Here is a 22,255-nt window from a genome sequence, read left to right as displayed (position 1 = left end):
ATGCCAACTATATGTAAAAGAAAATATGTCCCTAAACGTCAGGAAAATCCAACATCGTCATCATTTCTGTTCCATTTTCAACCGGAATAATGCTTAGGAAGATACCAACAAGCTCAATACATACACTRAACATGTTTTATGACACGTATGTGAGTGTCTACAGGACATGTGTGTCCTGACTGCATGACAGTGGTCTGAAGTGGTTTGTCCCTTGCAGTGAAAGAGGGGTACAATGTGGGCTCAGACGTGACGGTGGCGCTGGAGTTCCGCAGCACGGCGCCTGACGGTGTCCTCCTGGGGGTCAGCAGCGCCAAGGTGGACGCCATCGGCCTGGAGCTGGCCAGCGGACAGGCGGCGTTCCACGTGAACAACGGCGCCGGGCGGGTGTCRGCCACGTTGCGGCTGGGCCGGTGGCTGTGTGACGGCCGCTGGCACACCCTGCTGGCCAAGAAGACCAAGAAYGCTCTGAGTCTGAGCGTGGACGGGGTCACGGTGCTCACTGACAACCMCCACCCCCAGTCCACCTCCGCTGAGACTAAGGACCCGGTCTACGTGGGAGGCTTCCCTGGTATGCCCCTCTCTAGAAGAAAACCTTCAGTCTCTGTCCAGAAACAACCCATAGACCCTCATCTAGAAACTTCACTGAACTGAGCCTTTGTCGCCACTTTTCTTTGACGTTGATCAATTTCAGTGTAAATGAATATATTGACCTCCGTCTTTCTTTTACAGTCGGAGTGAAACARAACTGCCTGACGTCCAGATCGCCGTTCCGTGGTTGTATGCGTAACATCCGCCTGATCAAGGGCCACGTGATCGACTTCCTKGACTTCAGTACCGCATTCACCCTCCAAGGAGTGTCTCCACACTCCTGCCCCGGTACCGCCACATAATCTTACCACAACCATATCTAATGCTATGACCCTCAAAAAAAAGTGACCAATGAAATTACTTCTGTTTTGTTTTTTTACATGATTCCAGAAAGTGTGTGCATTTTGACTCCCCCAAATGAATTGGACAGTAGAATGTCTGATGTTCTAGAAAATGTATATTTGTTAATAAAATAAGTAAGCCATCTGCATTCTGTCAGTGCAGTAGTTTTAAGTCTAGACAAACCTGTTGGCTCCAGTATAGGGCTGCCCACATACCTACGTATTAAGCCGTGCATAACACATCTATCAAAGCCTTTATGATCTGTTTTATGCCATGASTGTCAGTMYKCMTKKKKSMMMMAKGMRKACTATCAGAAGAATGTTTGAATGCTATTTCTGAGGAGAAAGTGAACTGAAAAAAATTTGTTCACAACACAGCTCAGGCAAGATATGATTCTGAGGTGAGAAGGAAATGTTTTACTTTACGGTATATTCAATTGTTACTGTGTCAGTGATACATTGTGCCACTTGGCCAAAACTGTCGGCAGTGGTCAAATAATAAAAGAAAGCAAATAAAATAAAAACGTGCAAAATTCAGTATTCTATATTACAGACAATACACACATATTGTAGTAAGTCTATGGTACAAATTAATTTCACAGAATTCTTTTTTACACAATGGCTTTGGAAGGATAAATTAAATAATCCTGAGCAAAGTCATGTTGAACATTACGATCTTTTCAATGCATTTTCTACAGGTTCATTTGGGACCACAGAATACTTATGTAACAACAAAAGGCCACCTGATATAGAATACACGCAAAGTCATGTTGAACATTACGATCTTTTCAATGCATTTTCTACAGGTTCATTTGGGACCACAGAATACTTATGTAACAACAAAAGGCTGACAATCATGGCACAGGCACTGAACTACAGTAACACCACAGCATAGTAGAAGTAGAGAGAGGTTGGTTGGACTAATACATACAGTACATGACCTGCAAGTAAACATTATTCACAAGTTMAAATGCTGCAAGCAGGCTAAGATTAGCCTGGTTAGACCAGAATGAACACTGAACTTACTATGGTTTGAAGTGAAACCAGTTTGGAARCCAGGCTAGGCTAACACTACTGGTCGTTCCACAAAGAGTGCCTTTAATATGCGAAGTAGAAATCATACATCAATAAGGCATTTTAAAAGCCTGTTATATTAAATGAAGTGCCCTTTAATATAGACCACATGGAGAATCCAATAAATATTTTAATAGTGTCAGAATTCTGCATTTTGACTTGTCCCTCTGTGCACTCTGACCTCTAGAAAGACKTTAAACCCAAAATGTCTCACCATGTTTTCACCATCATTGTAAAGCCCTAGTTATTATAGATCTCTGACAAAGTCATTTCTGAAGATTTATTTAATGTGATGAGTGATTCATTTACGTCTGTCCCTCATTTTAAAGGTCAGCCCTGTTACGTGACCTGAACTCGTTTTAACGTGGCGAAACTATTCCTTTTTAAATGTATTTTTCAGAAGAAACATTGAACATTTCCTAGTCAAACCCATGGTGTAAAAGCAGGAGAGCTGGTTCTACTCTTTTTTTACTATGTTCTGGTGTTTTGTGGTGGAAAAGTGAGCGGGGGTCGAACATAACGTAATTGTTTTAACAATAAAAAAAAAACATTTTGAAGCTTACTTTCAAATTTCTCACAAACACACTTCTATTCCCCCAGTCACAAGGGGATTTATGGCTGTTTTTAGATTACATCATCAACCCTGTTACAGTCAGCCATGCTACTTTATTTGGCACTTAATAGGAACTTATTTATTTTAAATTTGACCTTGATGAGAAAACAGTTTTTWAAATTAAGTTTAACATGTGCTCTTTATKACAGAATGTTAAAATGAAGTGAAATCAATATTTTTKACTAAGTTACACTTCACAAAAGGCACAAAGTTGGTGGAACGACCCAGAACAAAGTGGAGAGAGGTTGGTTGGGCTAATACATACATACATACATGCCCTGAAAGTAAACATTCACAARTTCAAACACTGTACGCAGGCTAAGACTAGCCTGGTTAAAACAGACTGAACAATGTGGTTTGAAGTGAAACGTAGTAAAATCAGTTTGGGAGCATGTCAGGCAAACTGCTATGAAGCTCCTTTTTTAATGGCCTTTTCTCCTCTTCTTCATTAGAGGATGTATTGTAAACACTCTCCAGGCATGCAGTTCAGGTCATTAGTAATGCAAGTCCCTTATGTAGACTAGACACACAGGAGTGTTGAGTGTTAAGTCAGACTGTAGTGTGTACATGGTTTTCACATTTACAGTCCATTGGGGTGAGGAGATGTATTAGGAGGGAGAGGTTTAAGTGTTCAACATGCAAACCCAGAAAGCAGAGAAGGCGGGTTTGACAATGGTTGGAATCCTTGTTCAACGTTTCTGATGTGGGGCTGTGTTTCAATACTCTGACACGGCTTCCTCTCCTCATCACCTTTCCTTCATGACCACTGACAGGTGAAGGGACTGGATAGGCGTTCACTAAATTGTTATCACCTCCCTAGTCCTGATCAGTACTACACCAGATCTCTGGTCAGCAGAGGACAGGAGACCATGAAAAGGAAGTTGTTTCAACGTTGGAGATGGAAACAATGTCTGTATTCAGTATCAGATCATCCCATCTCYGCTTGTTCCTTCCCATCATGCACTCGTTCKGAATCTCCTCACTCCCAATGGTTTTGCAATCAACATGCTGCAATTACAAATGACACAAAATGTACCTGTAGTATGTGTGACAATACTAAAAGCAGGATCAATTAGTGGTATAAATATAGCAAATGTATGTTAACTGGGTCTTGCATGAAGTGGTAAACATTATTTGATTATCAGACCCATCCTTGTCTGTTACTGTGTCCATGGCCTCTGTAGTGGGTGAACCACGCTGCGCACATATTTGGCATCAAACCATTAGAATGTCCAGAAATGGTATGTTGTTGGTCACGTGTTTGTGGCACGTGTTCACAAAGCTGTCCCTCCTCCAAATACTTCCATACAGAACCCATATTTGCAGAGAACATTGGTTCCGCCCTTTTTTTTTTGTAATTTGTTAAAAAGGTTTAATCCCACAAAACAGGAACTTCTTTCCTTCAGCAGGAGAATGTACCTCTCCATAGTTCCTTTTTAAGCGCTGTCTCTCTTTTTAGTGGTCTGTAGTTGGGGATGAAACCGCAATTCAACCAGGCCTCCATGCATGGTCAGTTCACCAGGACGACCTCAAGAGAGCAGTGGTTCAGTCTGCTTGTGCTCTGTGTTGAGTGAGTGAATCCTCAGTTCTCATGTGGTTGTGGGTTTTAAGACCCATTCGCAGTGGGGATTCACGTGGTACACGTCTAAAAGGTGAGTCTCAGGGTCCAAGCTGCGTTCACCTAGAGGAGAGAGAAGCCTTGTTAAGTTCGATAAAAGACAGATAAATCAGAATCTGTGTTTGAAAGAGTGATTTAATGGTACGTACCTATGTTTCCTCCGACCTCAAACAGATACTGATGTGGCCTCCGGCTAGTGCTTCTGGTGCCACGACTAAGAGAGAAAAGAGAATGATTTGAAATAACCCAGACATCTCTATAGTATGCATTAGCAAAACTCAGAGGCACTGTCTGGGACAGAAAATAGTCATCATCCTCCTCCCCCACTGACCCGTTCTCATAGTCGAAGCGCGCCATAACGTCTTTGGCCTTGGTCTCGTTGTCAAGCTGGATCGCCATGGAGATCTTGGCGTGTAGTGGGGCGTGAACCCTGATGACCCCTTGTCGGAGGTCAGTGAGCTGTGGACCAAGATAAGACCCAACTTCAATTCAAGTCCCATTACGTGACTGAATCTCATTCTGAAAGGTACTAGCGACCTCATCCAATTAAGTTCTGTCAGGAGCAAACATACACYCAATAACCTATGATATGGTTGTCTAGTCAAACTAACATTGAGAATACATCTGAATTGTTTTTGGGTAAAAGTACTTTACAGTCAGTAATCATTACCTCGCTCCTCTCAGTCTTCTCTCGTTCAATGGTCTTCCTCCTCATCAGCAGCAGCTTCCTCTTCGTCTTCTCTGAGCTGGGCGGCTTCTTGCTGGCACCAGCCTCGTTTAACTTCCTCACGTGGGAGATGAGAAAGCAGGGCACCTGAGKAGAGAACAATAGACCTATTAATTTCTCCCTCCTCTATCCCTCCCTGCCCAGAGGCTTAAGGGTTGGGGCTACACAGGCTATATGCTTTCTAATAAGCCAGGCACCAGTCAACAGATTTGGGTCAAGCTGCTCTTTGCGTTTCATACAAAGTGCCTGGATCACTTTCCTTGAGAGGTTTTGAGACAGGCTAAATTAACCTGTCTACTAGCCTGGCATAACAACTGATTTCCAGTAAAACAACGATGAGCGCAGTAAAGATATAAAACATTATTGAATTACTGGAAGGTTGGACTAGAAGTGGTAAAATTTCAGATGCAAAACTGGAACAGTTTGGGAAGTTTAGATGTAATTTATTAACCAGTCATTTCAAAATGTACAGTCTCAGTAGATTAACACCTTATACTTTGACCAGCTATGTTGGGGGAGTGTGTGTGTTTGTGTGTGTACGTATCTTTACACGTGTGTGTGTGTGTGTGTGTGTGTGTGTGTGTGTGTGTGTATAGTAGTCAACTCACGGTCCAGAGCAGGTCCTGGTGTGTGATGAGTAGCCGTACGAGGTGGGCTGCCCCTGCTGCGCCCTCCATCTCCTCCTGTTTGGCATTCTTGCCCCGGTAGGTGAAGAGGTTGGGAGCCACAATCATGGACACGTTCCACAGACTCATCCTGTTCTTCTCTTCATAGGCTACCACCTTCCTCAGGAACTCCAGCAGGGCCTGTACATTTACATTTAAGTCATTTAGCAGACGCTCTTATCCAGAGCGACTTACAAACTGTAGAGAGAGGGGTAGGTGGGCGTGTGTGTGGTTATTGTGTGTATGTGTCTGTGTGTGTGTGTGGGGGTGTGTGTGTGGAGTGTGTGTGGGGGGGGGGGGTATATGTTTGTGTGGGGGGGGGGTGTGTGTGTGGGGGCGTGTGTGTGTGTGTGTGTAGATGCGTGGTGTGTGGGGGGGGGGTGTATATGTGTGTGGGGTGTGTGTGTGTATATGTGTGTGTGTGTGTGGGGGGGCGTGTATGTGTGGGTGTGTATGCCTTTGTTGTGCGTTCAGCCTTTGCACTGGCACGTCACTGGGAATATCTGGCCTGCTGATTCAAAAATGTGGCGACAAACTAAACACACTCTGACACCTTATACAACACACATCATCCTGTCTATGTACACTCAGGGAAGAGATGACATCATTRGGTTATCAAACCGGTTCACTCCACACCTTCAAACACCCAGCTCAGGCAAAAACATCTTGTATCACAACACATCTCCTCTTTCTAAATATCTATTTTAACTCTACTGTATATAACAATATGAATATGTTGATTTGAATAGTGTGTAATCTTTTCGTTATCTCTTGGTGTCTTTCCTGTATATATAACTCATTTTTTTGTATTTAATATCTTACTTTGTTCTGGTCTTTTACTGTTCTGTACTTTGTCATGTATTTGTTCATTTTATGTGGACCCCAGGAAGAGTAGCTGCTGCATGTGCAGTATCTAATGGACCCCAGAAAGAGTAGCTGCTGCATGTACAGTATCTAATGGACCCCAGGAAGAGTAGCTGCTGCATGTACAGTATCTAATGGACCCCAGGAAGAGTAGCTGCTGCATGTGCAGTATCTAATGGACCCCAGAAAGAGTAGCTGCTGCATGTGCAGTATCTAATGGACCCCAGAAAGAGTAGCTGCTGCATGTGCAGTATCTAATGGGGAGCCTAATAAACTAAACTAAAACACCCACCTTACTAAGAGTAGAAACCTCTCATCTAAACTTCAGACAATAACCCCTTCATGGAACTACACGTAAACATGACTGTTGTTCTTCCGGTTCACTTTACGTGCACCAAGATGACTCATCATATTTCGCCTCGACTGAGGCTCAAGGGTTCAGCAACACTTGATGTTTGTTTACATGTTACGAAACGCTCCTTAGAACGGAATGTCAGTCACTCGTGGTTGTGACGATTGGCTAATGAGTCATAGGAATGCGTCGGAAATGCATAGTTGGAACACAGTTGCCCAATTAAAAACAAAAGTCAGATATTTTAGGGTTGGGTAGGATAGGTGTGTGTGTGTGTTTTGGATTGTGAGGTCATAGTTCAAAGAGTAGTCCCTCTGTCCATGGTCATGAGTCCTAGAATAACCACAAAGAGTAGTCTCTCTGTCCATGGTCATGAGTCCTAGAATAGCCACAAAGGCGACGAACCCTGCGCAGAGAGACCAAAGGTGAATAAAACAGTGACTTGACCTTAGGGTCATAGGTCATGCTCACCTTGAGTGTGTCTCTGTTGGGCTCAGGGAGCAGCATGATGAGGAGGTGCAGGGCCTGGATCTGCTGTCTGGGAGAGGAGATATCTGAGAAGATACAGAGCAGTAAAAAACACACTGAAATCTGTCACACACACATAATCTTTCTTATCAGTCAATGAGAGGGTAAGTGTTAAGAGTATACTTTAGAGAAAACATGTAAATTAATCATACATATTAATGTTACATGTACTGTAATGAATGTTAACCATGGTGATATACTGTATGAAGGACGGCAGAATTGGACAGAGTCTCTGAACCTTGAACCTTTGCTGAGGTGTATAAGGGGCTGACCAGTTGAGAGTGTCTAGTCACATATGTACTGTATCCACTTCATCGTAAGAGTGTAGGTAGGCCTGCGTGTGCCTGCGTGCGTGTGTGTGTACTCACTCTGTGCGGCGGCGAAGGCAGGAGCGTGCTGGAGCGTGAGCAGAGGATAAGGCAGCTCTCTGATGAACATCTTCAGCAGACCCGCTGCATCATTGTGCCTCACCTGCTCCCAGTCAAACCGGTCCTCATAGAGCTTCTGTTCCAGCTCCTGGCGCAGATGCTGCAATAACCAACAACAAATCAAAATGGCTCCTCCTCTGGTAAACCTCAACTCTATAGTCACCTGGGTTAACCTGCCATGGCACCTAACAAATCAAAATGGAGGGGGGTGGGGTTGGCCTAATAATGGAAGGAGGGTATTCAGACCAGAGGGTAGGGAGAGGTGGAGAGGGTGGTCTCCCGCAGCCTGGGAGTRATGCTGGAGGAGTGGAGATGACAATCAGAGAGTCTACCCCAGTGAAGGCTCACTGTCTGGACAGGTTTCATCTGTGGGCCCCTGGGCTGGCTGTGTATTATGTTAACCGCAGGGGCCTCTCGACTCAGTATGGATCTACTAGTAAAAAATGTTTTGGTTGAGGAGTGCAAAGCACATGCACACTCACACGTGCACCCTTTCACACACAGACATGCTACACACACGTAAGCACATTGATATGCACGCACGTACACACAGTGGTGTAAAGCTCAAATACTTTAAAGTACACTTAAGTAGTTTTGTGTATCTGTAGTTTACTAATTATATTTTTGACAACTTGTACTTCACTACATTCCTAAAGAAAATAATGTAGTTTTTACTCCATACATTTTCCCTGACACTCAAAAGTACTCGTTACATTTTGACAGGAAAATGGTCCAATTCACAGACCCTGGTCATCCCTAATGCCTCTGATCTGGAGAACTCTCTAAACACAAATGCTTTGTTTGTAAATGATGTCTGAGTGTTGGGGTGTGCCCCTGGCTATCAGTCAATATAAATAAAACTAGAACATTGTGTGGTCTGGTTTGCTTAATATAAGGAAGTTAAAATAAATTTTACTTTTGATACTTAAGTATACATAAAACCAAATACTTTTAGACTTTTACTCAAGTGGTATTTTACTGGGTGACTTTCACTTTTACTTGAGTCATTTTCTATTAAAAAGGTATATTTACTTTTACTCAAGTATGACAATTGGGTACTTTACACCACTGTGTACACACACACACACACACACTCCTGCACCAATCTCCCCAACACAGAATGACTGCATGAGAGAGAAGGAATGTGGGAATGATAAGGGGAGAGATCAGTGTAGGGAGGAGGGACACTGCCTTGTGTTTTAGATAGCAGAAATAGGTCAGTCATTAACATGGTTTATGAGCATGATGTCATTTCCTGCCAAAACAACCATTCTTCTAGGCCATTGGAAACGAATCTGTCCTTTACAACGTTAATGTGGATACCGTAAGCCTCTACACTGGGCTCATACAAGATAGGGTCAATTACAGCAACAAATCAAAACATGTTGTAAGTCTTTCCCTTCTGTGAAATGTTTTTACAATGTCACAGACTTTACAAGGTCACTTTTAAGATAGAGCTCTGATTGGTGGTTGACAGCTATAGTGTGACAAACTCCAGTGTGTGTGTGTATCTAGGGTGTCTTACCTTTACTCTGGAGGCAGACCCTGGTACTCTGAGAATCCCCTCAGTCTGTAGTCCTGTCTGCTCCAGCTTGGACAAGAGCTGCAAACACACAAGCATACACGTTTTATTAACCAGAAATTTAACAAGCCAAGAGTGACATTCCTATGTGAACCTGACTCATCCGTAAACAAAACCAACCTAACGTGACTGCTTTGTTTCATCTTCCGGTTTTCACAGCCAAAGCATTGTTGGTAACATACAGAAGAACTTAGAGCCGTCAGACCTTAAATGGGAAGTTTGTTTTTGTGACAGGGAAGTTTTCAAACCACAAAAAAAAAAAACAGCATTCAATTCATATTGACAACTAGCGATAAAATCGCCCACAGATTAAGTCTCTGGCCCTTGATGTGTTTGTTTTCCATCGCCCTACTGAACAAGACTCAAGTCTGGGTTGGTGACTTCAGTCGTTTTGTCTCTACATTCCAGGAGTGGAAAGATGTGCCTAAGCCAGCGCCCTGAGATAACGCTATCAGARCTCTCCGTCTCTCACACAAGTGGTACACTCCACAACAGAGACAACCCTCCTGTTTCCTGCCTCTTACTGTGGACTGAAGAGATACAATATTTTCCTTAAAGGTGCACTCCGTAACTTCTACCGCACAAGTAAACTGTGTGGTAATAACACTTTATCATTTTTGTTTAGGGGGGGGGGGGGCTGAGGGATCTTTGCAAGTGCAATATTACTGATGAAGACCACAGGCGAGAATAAGGGAACTCTYTGATTGTATTTTACGACAAGCTTTGGACACCAAAGGCTAACCAACCAGCTGTTTACTGGATCAAACGAAATCATAATCCTGAAGAAACCTCCTTCATCAAGTCCTCCAGCAAAAAAACCTTTCCAGGTCAGCGAAAATATATAGCAACACTGACATAGCAGTGAAATAACCATTGCTTCAAAAGAAAAAAAGTCCTATAATTCCCTTTCGGAAGCTGCTGTTATCTACCAAAATCTTTTAAACACCACCTTGATACCCCATACTCTAGTCCTATACACACCCTGTGAGTCTAGACAGTCAATGTGACAAGAGTATTTAAGGCTAATTCTGGTTGGATAGGAATGACTGCTGCGAAACAGGGCTCCTTAATTAACTCCCAGCTATACCATATGGCATCCTGGCAATGCCAAGGTTAGGGTCATCACCCTAACTGGMTGACTGGCTGGCAGCTGCTAAGACTCTAAACAGTAAGACATTATTTTCTTCAGCACAGCTCCTTATTTACTGTCCCACCTATACTACCGTTCAAAAGTTTGGGGTTACTTAGAAATGTCATTTTTGAAAGAAAAGCACATTTCTGTCCATTTAAAATAGCATCAAATTGATCAGAAATACAGTGTAGACATTGTCCATGTTGTAAATTACTATTGTAGTTGGAAATSGCTGATTTTTAATGGAATATCTACATAGGCGTACAGAGGACCATTATCAACAACCATCACTCCTGTGTTCCAATGGCACGTTGTGTTAGCTAATCCAAGTTTATCATTTTAAAAGGCTAATTGATCATTAGAAAACCCTTTTTCCAATTACGTTAGCACAGCTGAAAACTRTTGTTCTGATTAAAGAAGCAATACAACTGGCCTTCTTTAGACTAGTTGAGTATCTGGAGCATCAGCATTTGTGGGTTCGATTAAAGGCTCAAAATGKCCAGAAACAAAGATCTTTCTTCTGAAACTCGTTAGTTTATTCTTGTTCTGAGAATTGAAGGCTATTCCATGCGAGAAATTGCCAATAAACTGAAGATCTCGTACAACGCTGTGTACTACTCCCGTCACAGAACAGCGCAAACTGGCTCTAACCAGAATAGAAAGAGGAGTGGGAGGCCCCGGTGCACAACTGAGCAAGAGGACAAGTACATTAGAGTGTCTAGTTTGAGAAACAGACGCCTCACAAGTCCTCAACTGGCAGCTTCATTAAATAGTACCTGCAATACACCAGTCTCAATGTCAACAGTGAAGAGGCGACTCCGGGATGCTGGCCTTCTAGGCAGAGTTCCTCTGTCCAGTGTCTGTGTCTTTTTGCCCAATCTTTTATTTTTATTGGCCAGTCTGAGATATGTCTTTTTCTTTGCAACTCTGCCTAGAAGGCCAGCATCCCAGAGTCTTCTCTTCACTGTTGACGTTGAGACTGGTGTTTTGCAGGTACTATTTAATGGAGCTGGGAGGCATCTCTTTCTCAAACTACCAGCCGTTTCTAAAAAAATCTGCCGTTTCCAGCTAAAATAGTCAGTTACAACATTAACAATGTCTACACTTTATTTCGGATCAATTTGATGCTATTTTAATGGACAAAAAAAGTGCTTTTCTTTCAAAAACAAGGACATTTCTAAGTGACCCCAAACTTTTGAACGGTAGTGTATATTAAAAAATATGAGTTAGAGCTAACATATTCTATCATAGAAATTGCCAATAACTAACATACATCCCTAACTGATTTGACAACACAAATGAATATATAATTCAGTTTACGATTAATCACTTGACACTCCTCCCCCGATCGGTAACAGGGGCATATGGTACATTTCTGACATTTAGTCTCTCCAGAATGTCTTTGTGATAACGCGTGAGAAAGCAACGCTTAACCAGGCTGACAAGTGCTGATAGAGAGAAACAGGAGGGGAAATAGGATCTTGGAGAAAGCAGGCAGTGAGTTGGCTTGTGCTGACACACATTAGGATTAACACAAACTCTCTCTCTACACACACACACACAGGAGAAGATGGGTAGTGTGTTGTAGTCAATGGTTCTGAGAAAGGGTTGGTTCTGAGAAAGGGTTGGTTCTGAGAAAGGGTTGGTTCTGAGAAAGGGTTGGTTCAGTAGGAATATCTGAAACAATCTCTCTCCCTCATTTCCTTACTCTCTCTCATTCTCTCCTTCCCTCAGCTCTTCTCCCACTCTCTGATAAACCATAGTACACTGACCCTCATCACTTCCATCATGATATTCCTACTGAACCAACCCTTTTCTAGAACCAACCCTTTCTCAGAACCAACCCTTTCTCASAATGCAGAATAACCCGAAAGTAAAGGACAGCTGAGGCAAATGAATAGAACTAAAAACAGGCACAGTACCTTTCTGAACACGAGAGGAACCTTGGACCCAGGGAACTTCTTCTGGTCATTCTCCAGTAGAGTGGTCAGGGGAACTCCAAATATACCACTTTCTGTGGATCGGAAGGGAAACTTTCAAACCAGAGTGACTGTTCATGTAAAAATGGGATGTGCAACACCAGAGTTGTGTTCATTATGGCAAGCATCTGAAAACATCATAGAATGCCTAGTCCCGCCATGTTTACGTGTGTTTTCTGCTGTTTGGTGCCTATTGAACACGACCCAGTCAACCAGCCACCCACCTCTGGCCTTGCTACGTGCCGCGCGGTTGCGCTTGAGCTCGATGCCCAGGCCGTCGTAGAAGGTGGTCAGTTCAATCAAAGAGATGTAGCCGATCTTCTTCATGTCCTCACAAGACAGGTCCTGGATGCGGGTGAGGCCCAGTTTAGGCCTGGGCAGCTGAAATGTCTGTACAAGACCGAAGACAACACACATTTTACATATTCAAACAGGTTCCTGGAGGGCGGCCTAGTGGTTAACACAGCTGCCTCCAGACCACAAAAAGCCGCCTACGGCAGGAGTTCAAATCCCCGCTCTGCCACTTTCTGTCCTGTACTTCCCCTTCAATATGTCTCTGCCTCTCATKTCCTACTGTCTAAATAACTGTTGTTTTTAGTTCTATTTCCCTTTAAAAGGTCAGAGGTGAGACTCACTGGCAGGTCATGGTCATCTCTGCGGATGCGTTGGCAGTCCTTGCAGTCCCCCTGGCGGCCTCTGCGGTGGGCAGTGATGCCCTCGGAGTAGGGCACCTCGAAAGACAGGGAGTCAGAGGTGTCCTGAGGTGGTGGGCAGGGAGGGCACTCTGAAACACGTCTCTCTGTGCTCTGGGAGAAGCTGGGACACGCGGGCCGCACTGGGAAACACACACAACAGTCTCAATGATGGATACATCACCGGTATATTCCCCTTTGCACAGACATCAGTCCAACCAACCAGATGGGAATGATCCAAGTCCAAYGTGTTTCCCACATTTATTCAATCATGGTGACAGAATTAGGCTCAAATACCATGGAAACAACAATCATTCAACCCATTGGAGTGGTTCCTTCACAGTGGGTAACCACAGCCAACCACATCAAAACAAACAATAAACGGTGGTMACATATTGAGAGACGACTCACCTCTAGACGTCCGGTGGACGCATCTGGAAGGCATGTCTCCATTGGGTGACTTGGGGGGGACAGGGGGTAAGGGATCAACTGGCTAAAAGGAGAGGAGACATACGTGATCATCATTTATTCTCATTCAACGTGTGTGAAGTTTGTGTCCCAAATTAAGATCAACAGGTAAACATAAGCTTTTTGAAGTGGAACACATGAAAAGATGGATGGTCCTTCAGCATTCAACTACGGTGAAAGGATTTAGGAGTCATTTTTGTGAACTGAATTTTTTTATTTTTTTTTGTTATTTTACGTTATTTTACCAAGGTAAGTTGACTGAGAACACGTTCTCATTTGCAGCAATCGACCTGGGGAAATAGTTACAGGGGGAGAGGAGGGGATGAATGAGCAATTGTAAACTGGGGATTATTAGGTGACCCGTGATGGTTGAGGGCCGATTGGGATTTTAGGCCAGGACAACCGGTTAACACTCCTCACTCTTTACGATAAGTGCCATGGGATGTTTACAATGACCTAGAGAAGTCAGGACACCGTATTAACGTCCATCCGAAGAACGGAACCACTACACAGAGCAGTGTCCCCCATCACTGCCCTGGGGCATTGGGATCTTTTGTTTAGACCAGAGGAAAAGAGTGGCCTCCTACTGGCCCTCCAACACCATCTTCTCAGCAGCACCTGGTCTCCCTGCAGGGACTGACCATGACCAACCCTGCTTAGCTTAGTAAGCAAGCCAGCAGTGGTATGCCAGGTGGTAATGCTGAATACCAGCAGTATCAGACCAGTACCAGATGTCAGGACGCGATGAGGGATATGCTAGTTTGATTCCTATGCATTGACTTCCATATTATGGCTGTGCAGTCATTTGCTGACACGGGGAGAGGGAAAGTGGATATCAACGGAGCGTTCAACAGGAGCCAGGCTTTTTGTTCTGTTGTATACTTACTAGTCAGGAAAAGAGCATGGTCAACGGTTACAGACAACGCCTGCCAGAATTGACTGGAGCAACCACATGGTTCAGCACCGCGATAGAGAAATACAGCCTAGATACTGTAAGTTACATGTACCTAAAGATCCATTTCAGACAGAGAGAGCTTGAGTCCATAATAATATCCATGTAAATACTTACGGTATGCCTAAATACACAATGGTATGTACGTCATGGTGTACTTGCAATGTTGAGGGAACTAGACACAAGCATTTCTCTGCCCTTTTTATGCCAGCTGTAAAACTGGTCGGTGAAAGTACAATTACATGTCATGTTAAGCAATTCAAATAACTACATGCTTTTCTTTTCAACGATGTCTTTTTTACAATCCACCACCAAACACGAAAAAGGAGGAGTTTCACTAGTTTCACCATCTTTCACTATTAGATGACAAAGGGCTATGGTCTGATTTTTCCTCGTCCAGACTGAAATGGCCATTTTTATGCGTCTAGATTGGTTTACGGCCCAGATGCAATGCCTGGACACCTTAATCCATTTCGGTCAATCCTACTAAAATAAACAGTTGTCTGTGGGGCCTGCCAGTAGTCTGTGGGGCCTGGCAGCAGGCTGCCAGTAGTCTGTGGGGCCTGCAGTAGTCCCTGCAGTAGTCTGTGGGCCTGCGTCAGACGTGCACTGTCCTGTGGGGCCTGCCAGTAGCACTATAGTTGTGGGGGCCTGCAGTAGCCGCCACTAGTTGTGTGGGGCTGCCAGTAGCCGTCACTAGTGTGTGGGGCCTGCCAGTAGCCTGCCACTTCTGTGGGGCCTGCCAGAAGAACGATGTGTGGGGCTGCCAGTAGCCTGCACTAGTCTGTGGGGCCTCGCCCGTAGTCTGTGGGGCCTGCCAGTAGTCTACCGTAAGACAGTACTTTAGCTTGAGTAGAGTGAAGGCTTTCTCTGTGTCCCGGACTCAGCTGTCATCCCAGCTGGGACTGAGTGGTGTGACTCATAATCCTGTACCCCCTGCCAGATCTGACTCACCCTAGTGGCTCCTGCCACCACCACACAGCAGTGCTGACAGGGGCACTCGTGGCACTCTTTGGTGGGGGGTGTTATTAGTCCTATCACCCCCCCCCCCATTCATTCATGCTGTAAATATCTCAATCTCTTTCAACACTTCATAGCCACACAATAGCCTTGGGAGAGCTAGCCTTAGTCATATCAGCTAGCTAGATACTGAGGTGCAGTCTGCATACTTGCCTCAACTTCACTAGAAAGACAACTGCAAAGACACCACTAGGCTGAACACAATCTGTGGGCTTGCTTCCTGATATACGACCAACATTTCTACAGAATTTCAACACTGCTGTGCTATAGGATGCCATTTGATCTCAGCAGTGCGTGCATTACACCGCCATCTGAAAACAGTATGGGACTTCCCTGTTGCCCTTCTCATGTAAAACTTTCTTCACATTCCAGCTACCAGTCAGTCAGTGGGGCAATTCTATTTCTGGAGAAAGAGGGGACAGCTGCCCACACCAGCTGAGAGCTGCATTATAGGGCTAAGCAAGAGCTCATCGTGTTTCCACCATCCAACCCGGCCCCTCTAACAATGGCCCGTGCCAAAGTCATGTATTATGCCTATAATGGTTCTGGCCCATACCAATGCGAGGGGGGGGCATGTCTACTGGACTCCTCTCCTTACTCTAGACCATCTCTGACACACAGGATTAGGATACGTACTGAGATTACAGAGGCTTGTCTGGCTCTGCCAGAGGATCAGTATGCCAGATGAGATGGTTATATCCAGATGAACTGAGGTCATAGGGGCACTGAGGGTCAGAGGCACCAGTTATAGCCTACAAAGGGCCAGACATGAGACAGATTTCATGTCAACTCGTTTCATTGTAGGATTTCAATAGGAAATATACCGACTCCAACTCCATAAACACAATTGCTGAATGCTTAACCCAAAGCACCCTTGCCGTAGACAACAAAAAGTGAACAACATAAACAACAAAAAGTGTTCCCTTTAACTCTTTAATGCCATCCGTCTCACCGATGTGTCTGGCGTGGAGAAGACGTCTCGGACGTGTCTGGTCGGCTGCTTGCTCCGCCTCCTCACGGTCAGGGTGTAATTATCCACACGCTTCTTCACCATGGCTGCCTGCGAGCGCGACAGTGTAGAGAGCAGCGCCTCCGCAGGCCCCTCCCCCAACGCCCCCAACACCAGCGTGGACAGACCCGCATCCTGCAGCCACGCCTCCTCAAGCTCCGCCTCTGGAATGCAGAAGAGTCGGAGATAAATCAGTATCCATAGCATTTATCAGAATTTAAATTTGTATCCATCTCTATGGGAAGGACTTCAAAAGAGCACATCAAGAGTTGGGGTCCATTCCATTTCACATTTCCTGAGTTTAATGGAATTTAACTGGAATTGAGCCCAACTCAACACACCCTAGGTCTATAAATGGCTAAAAGCACAATTTCCTGGTAAGTATGTAGCCTACCGTCCATACTGCCCCTCTCCAGCAAGTCCCCGTGGCCCCGCTGGCCATCTTCCTCGATGTTCTTCACTTCGCTCCAGTAGTCCTCCATGGAGTCCTGGGAGTCCCGCRACGCTGGCCGCTCCGGTGGGCTGGGGGGGGAAGAGGGCCTGGTCCCCCTAGAACTCATCCTGCCTAGTAGGCCTATCCCCTGGTACTGCACCTTCCTGGGGTAGGGAGGGAGGAGGTCAGTAAGTCAATAGGTTGGTATTGGGAGGTGGGGAGGAGATTGTAGACAGTTTTTGTAATACCAGAATTGGTTTAACTGTGAAAAACATTTCAATTTCAAAATACCAGATTCACACATTGAGCAAAAAATAGGCTACGTCAGACATACACTTCTCAAAACCCTGTACTTTATAAACCGGATACACACCGGATACACCTAGGTAAGACACTGGAACRTACAGTACCAGTTATTCAAGGGTTTTTCTTTATTTTTACTATTTTCTACATTGTAGTAGAATAATAGTGAAGACATCAAAACTATGAAATAACACATATGGAATCATGTTACCAAAAAAAGTGTTAAACCGATCAAGAAAATATATTATATTTTTGAAATTCTTCAAAGTAGCCACTCTTTGCCTTGATGACAGTTTTGATGTMTTCACTATTATTCTACAATGTAGAATATAGTACAAATAAAGAAAAACCCTTGAATGAGTAGGTGTGTCCAAACTGTTGACTGGTAGGACTGACAGGAAGGGAATTTAACTCACCATGGCCCTACTGAAGACACTGGAGGAGCTAGTCTAAGAATGATTATCTTATCTTTCATTGCAAAATGAGCCCAGTATCACTTAGGCTAGCATGTCACACTGTGAATCATAGAAACCATTACGCATGCAGAAATGAATTTGGGGGGGCTGAATCACCATTCCTAATAAAGAAAAAACTACTTTAGGCACTCGACCACAGTTTATATCCGTGATAAACATCTTTCTGTAGAGAGTTCTCCCTTATTCCCTCCTAAACACTGCATCCACTCAGAGAATCAAAACAGCAGATTCTTAGGTTCATGAAATAACGAAAAAAGCAAATGTTTCTAAACAAACTGTAAATAATAGCGAAGTGAAACCACGTAACTTAACATGAAACTGGGCTGTAATTAACGTCTGAACTTTGGAAAACAACGATAAATACATCAAACTTGCAGGAGGGTAATAAACAGACAAAAAGACAAGCATGAAACTATTCATTTGGAGAAACGCGATTTGCGGCTGGAGCTGCTATAAGCTGTGTATGTACACGAATGCGCAGTGGGGTAAAATACTTAAGAATACTTTAAAGTACTACTTAAGTCCTTTTTGGGGTTCTGTACTTTACTATTTATATTTTTGACAACWTTTACTCGACTAAATTCCTGACATCAAAAAGTACTAGTTACATTTAGAATGTTCAGGCAGGACAGCAATCTGGTCGAATTCACACACACCTATCAAYATAAACACATTGTCATCTGGCGAACTCACTAAACACAAATACTGCATTTGTAAATGACGTCTGAGTGTTGGAATTTTATGTATAACATTTACTATAACTAAATACTTTCTCAATTTTGACAAATGAGTACTGTTTCAACCACTGTACTTAAGCACATGTTAAAACCAGATACTTTGAGGCTTTTACTCAAGTAGTATTTTACTAGGTAACTTTTACTTGAGTAATTCTGTATTTAGGTACAGTGTATTTACTTTTACTCAAGTATGACAATTGGGTACTTGTACCACCACTGAATGAGGGTGCCTGTGCTCCACTTCACATGTATGAGCATGTTAGGCCAGGGATGGGGAACCTTGATGGGAGTAGGGGGGCCACATAAAAATCACAACTCATCATGAGGGACCGCAGTGGCTCGCGGGTCTGTGTACCCACATCCATACCCACACATGCAGTCAGTGCCGGCCCTAGCCTATTGAGGGCATTAAGTAAAATTGTTGCGGGGGGTCCCAACTTGTGAGTAAAACATTTTAGAGGCCCCCCTCTCAACAATGGAGATATATATTTTTACATTTCTTGCAATCTACACATTTTGCCACGGGGCAGAGAAAATATTTTGTAGTTGAACAGCAAATGTCCTGCAATTCTAATCATGATTTGCAGTTTTTTAATATGATATCTGAGTGAGAGTGACAAACAAAATCAATGGGGGTGTCCCCATCGGTAATTTGACAATGATTACAACAAGTTTAGATAGCTGGTTAGACTAATTTACCAATCAGTGACTGATACAGGAGGGAAAACTGCTACCCTGGGGAAGGGGACCAAAACATGTCTGCAGCATTGAAGGTCTCCAAGAACACAGTGGTCTTCATCATTCTTAAAAATGGAAGAAGTTTGGAAYCACCATGACTCTTCCAAGAGCTGGCCGTCCGGCCAAACTGAGCAATCGGGGGAGAAGGGCCTTGGTCAGAGAGGTGACCAAGAACCCAATGGTCACTCTGACAGAGCTCCAGAGTTCCTCTGTGGAGATGGGAGAACTTTCCARAAGGATAACCATCTCTCCAGCACTCTACCAATCAGGCCTTTACGGTAGAGTGGCCAGACGGAAGACACTCCTCAGTAAAAGGTACAGGACAGCCCGCTTGGAGTTTGCCAAAAGGCACCTAAAGGGCCCTCAGACCAGGAGAAACAAGATTCCCTGGTCTGATGAAACCAAGATTCAACTCTTTGGCCTGAATGACAGGAGTCACATCTGGAGGAAACCTGGCACCATACCTACGGTGAAGCATGGTGGTGGCAGCATCATGCTGTGAGGATGTTTTTCAGCGGCAGGGACTGGGAGACTAGTCAGGATTGAGGGAAAAATGAACGGAGCAAAGTACAGAGAGATCCTTGATGAAAACCTGCTCCAGGGCGCTCAGGATATCAGACTGGGGTGAAGGTTCACCTTCCAACAGGACAACGGCCCTAAGCACACAGCCAAGACAATGCAGGAGTGCCTTTAGGAAARGTCTATGAATGTCCTTGAGTGGCCCAGCCAGAGCCYGGACTTTGAACCCGATCGAACATCTCTGGAGAGACCTAAAATAGTTGTGCAGGGACGCTCCCCATGCAGCCTAAAAGGATCTGAAAAGAAGAATGTGAGAAACTCCCCAAATACAGGTATGCCAAGCTTGTAGCGTCATACCCAAGAAGACTCAAGGCTGTAATCGCTGCCAAAGGTGCTTCAACAAAGTACTGAGTAAAGGGTCTGAATATGAAGAAAAAATATATATATTATACAAAATTGTCTTACTACCTTTTTTTGCTTTGTCATGATGGACTATTGTGTGTACATTGATAAGAAAAAAAAACATTTAATATATTTTAGAATAATGCTATAACGTAACAAAGTGTGAAAAATGTGGCCTRAATACATTCAGAATGCACTGTCCATCAWCATACGGAGTCCATCCACCCTCCTAAAGCCATCTCTTCCCACAGGTCTGCCTGCTTCCAGTCGCACCCGGGTTCCCATTACAACTCCTAATTACAGAGAGGCCTCGTGACATCACAGGCCCTTTCATTTCAGACAGACAGTGTGTTGAGTGGTCAGGAGAGCAGCACCTTGKTGTGGCTTGTTGGCCCCATATACCTGTATGGTCCGATGTTTGATGGAGTCTGATGTCGGGTCTGATGGGCCAGGTCAATGCTGGGGGTTCCTGGTCCAAAGAATGATAGGTTGGGAAAGGAACGTGGCAGAGAACTGAGGGCAGTGTCACACACACCCTTATCTCCCCCTCTACAGCTGGAGGAGGGACATGAATAGGAGTGGAGGGGAAGGTTAAAGGGGTCTTCCCGGGGCCTCTAAGGGATTTCCTAATATCTATTCAGCATGGAAACCATCCCAATTYCATTCAATTCTGTTCAAATTAAATTTGTTAATTTGCTGCACAATGGACAATTTTGTTTGCAAGCTCACATAGGGCCAAAAGCACATCAATATTCAGGGAAAAGGTATGCCTACTTGTTTTGTATTCAAATATTGATAAGTGTGTGTGTATGCCAGGAAGCTGGCCCTGGCCACACTTAGGGGGATGTTATTGATTAGAGTGATGCATGCTGGGCGTGCGGATGGAGCGGAACTTTGTTTTAATGGGTTTTTATTCCCCTGGGTACTCCTCTACCCTCACACTCATGTTATCACATGAGATTTCACAGAATAACATACAGGCCTACAGTATTCCGTTCATTACAGGAAGAGTAGCTAGTATGATGGGCTGTAGAGGCAAAGAATAAGCTAAGAACACTTTGAGCCTATGACTATCCCTATTGATATAGGCTTAGAAACGCAGGCCTCCTCACGCACATATCATGACAATTCAAATGAACACACAACCTTGTTCTAGGAATCCATGTGTGCAGAATAAAAACAACAATTCCAGGTGTAAGGCTGGTATGTTGACACAAAGAAATATGCCGTGCTTGTCGAAGAGCAGGTTTGGATGTGTGTGTGTGGGTGGGTGACAGCTTATCAGCACAGAACCYTTTCGTTGGAGGATGTATACCATGCATTCCCGTACCAATACAACTTGAAAACAACTCTTCACCGTCTCTGAACAACAGCGACGTCACCTGCTATGATGCTGGCAACTGAGGGGACATAGGTCAGGACCAGTATACACAAAACATCTCAGAGTAGGAGCGCTGATCTGGGAGCAGGTCTTCTCTCTCTGTCCATAAATCTTATGATCTTAAAAAAAAAAAAAAGACAAAACTGATCCTAGATAAGTACTTCTACTCTGAGACACTTTGTGAATACTGGCCCAGGTTGTTCCTAGAACAGAGTCAATAGTAGACGCACTGTCACCTCAGTTGATTCACAGAGTGGTTAATCTCCAGTCTCCAAAATATCAAGAAACATCTGGTTCAAACATCTGGTTCAAAATGAAAGAAGCCTTATTAGGAAGAAATACAGAACATTTAAGGTATTTCTGACACAGACACACTTAGTTCTACCCAGCCATTTCCCCTCAGGTCATGTTAAGGAGGTTTATTGAAATAAATTCAAGTTGAAGAGTAAGAGTTATAGATAGAGAGATTCCTAACTCAGGTGCTGGTAGTGTAGGGACAGGGTGACACCATTCCAGTGACACATTACGTACGGTAGGCTATACTACAGTCACTATGGCTTCCTGTGATTCACTAGTACAAATACAGTACCCATACTACAGTCACTATGGCTTCCTGTGATTCACTAGTACAAAT

The 22,255-nt window shown here is 44.1% G+C and overlaps 2 protein-coding genes across 3 annotated transcripts in view; one reads left to right on the top strand and one right to left on the bottom strand.

The window, feature by feature from the left end:
• The window catches only part of LOC112069775 (laminin subunit alpha-1-like), a 144,929-nt gene extending 143,463 nt beyond the window's left edge, over window positions 1-1,466 (top strand). The window contains 2 exon segments of the mRNA XM_070438690.1: window positions 218-568; window positions 730-1,466. Coding sequence (XP_070294791.1) covers window positions 218-568; window positions 730-890 — 512 coding nt within the window. The 3' untranslated portion in view covers window positions 891-1,466.
• Window positions 1,467-2,736: 1,270 nt separating this feature from the next.
• Window positions 2,737-22,255, bottom strand: part of LOC112069773 (rho GTPase-activating protein 18-like) — a 34,328-nt gene continuing 14,809 nt past the window's right edge. For both annotated transcript variants that reach the window (XM_024137149.1, XM_024137150.2), the window contains exons 2-15: window positions 17,027-17,229; window positions 16,576-16,796; window positions 13,595-13,676; window positions 13,127-13,326; window positions 12,716-12,881; window positions 12,435-12,526; window positions 9,324-9,401; window positions 7,739-7,898; window positions 7,314-7,396; window positions 5,570-5,767; window positions 4,905-5,048; window positions 4,566-4,693; window positions 4,384-4,448; window positions 2,737-4,297 (exon numbers count right to left, since the gene is read on the bottom strand). In XM_024137149.1, the coding sequence (XP_023992917.1) occupies window positions 4,206-4,297; window positions 4,384-4,448; window positions 4,566-4,693; window positions 4,905-5,048; window positions 5,570-5,767; window positions 7,314-7,396; window positions 7,739-7,898; window positions 9,324-9,401; window positions 12,435-12,526; window positions 12,716-12,881; window positions 13,127-13,326; window positions 13,595-13,676; window positions 16,576-16,796; window positions 17,027-17,229 (1,912 nt within the window). In that variant the 3' untranslated portion in view covers window positions 2,737-4,205. The remainder of the gene's footprint in view (window positions 4,298-4,383; window positions 4,449-4,565; window positions 4,694-4,904; window positions 5,049-5,569; window positions 5,768-7,313; window positions 7,397-7,738; window positions 7,899-9,323; window positions 9,402-12,434; window positions 12,527-12,715; window positions 12,882-13,126; window positions 13,327-13,594; window positions 13,677-16,575; window positions 16,797-17,026; window positions 17,230-22,255) is intronic.

This window comes from Salvelinus sp. IW2-2015, unplaced genomic scaffold (genome assembly GCF_002910315.2).
Source record: "Salvelinus sp. IW2-2015 unplaced genomic scaffold, ASM291031v2 Un_scaffold1114, whole genome shotgun sequence".
In the NCBI taxonomy this organism is placed as follows: domain Eukaryota; kingdom Metazoa; phylum Chordata; class Actinopteri; order Salmoniformes; family Salmonidae; genus Salvelinus; species Salvelinus sp. IW2-2015.
The sequence above is the reverse complement of the archived record's forward strand: the minus strand, read 5'-3'. Positions and strand labels throughout refer to the sequence as shown.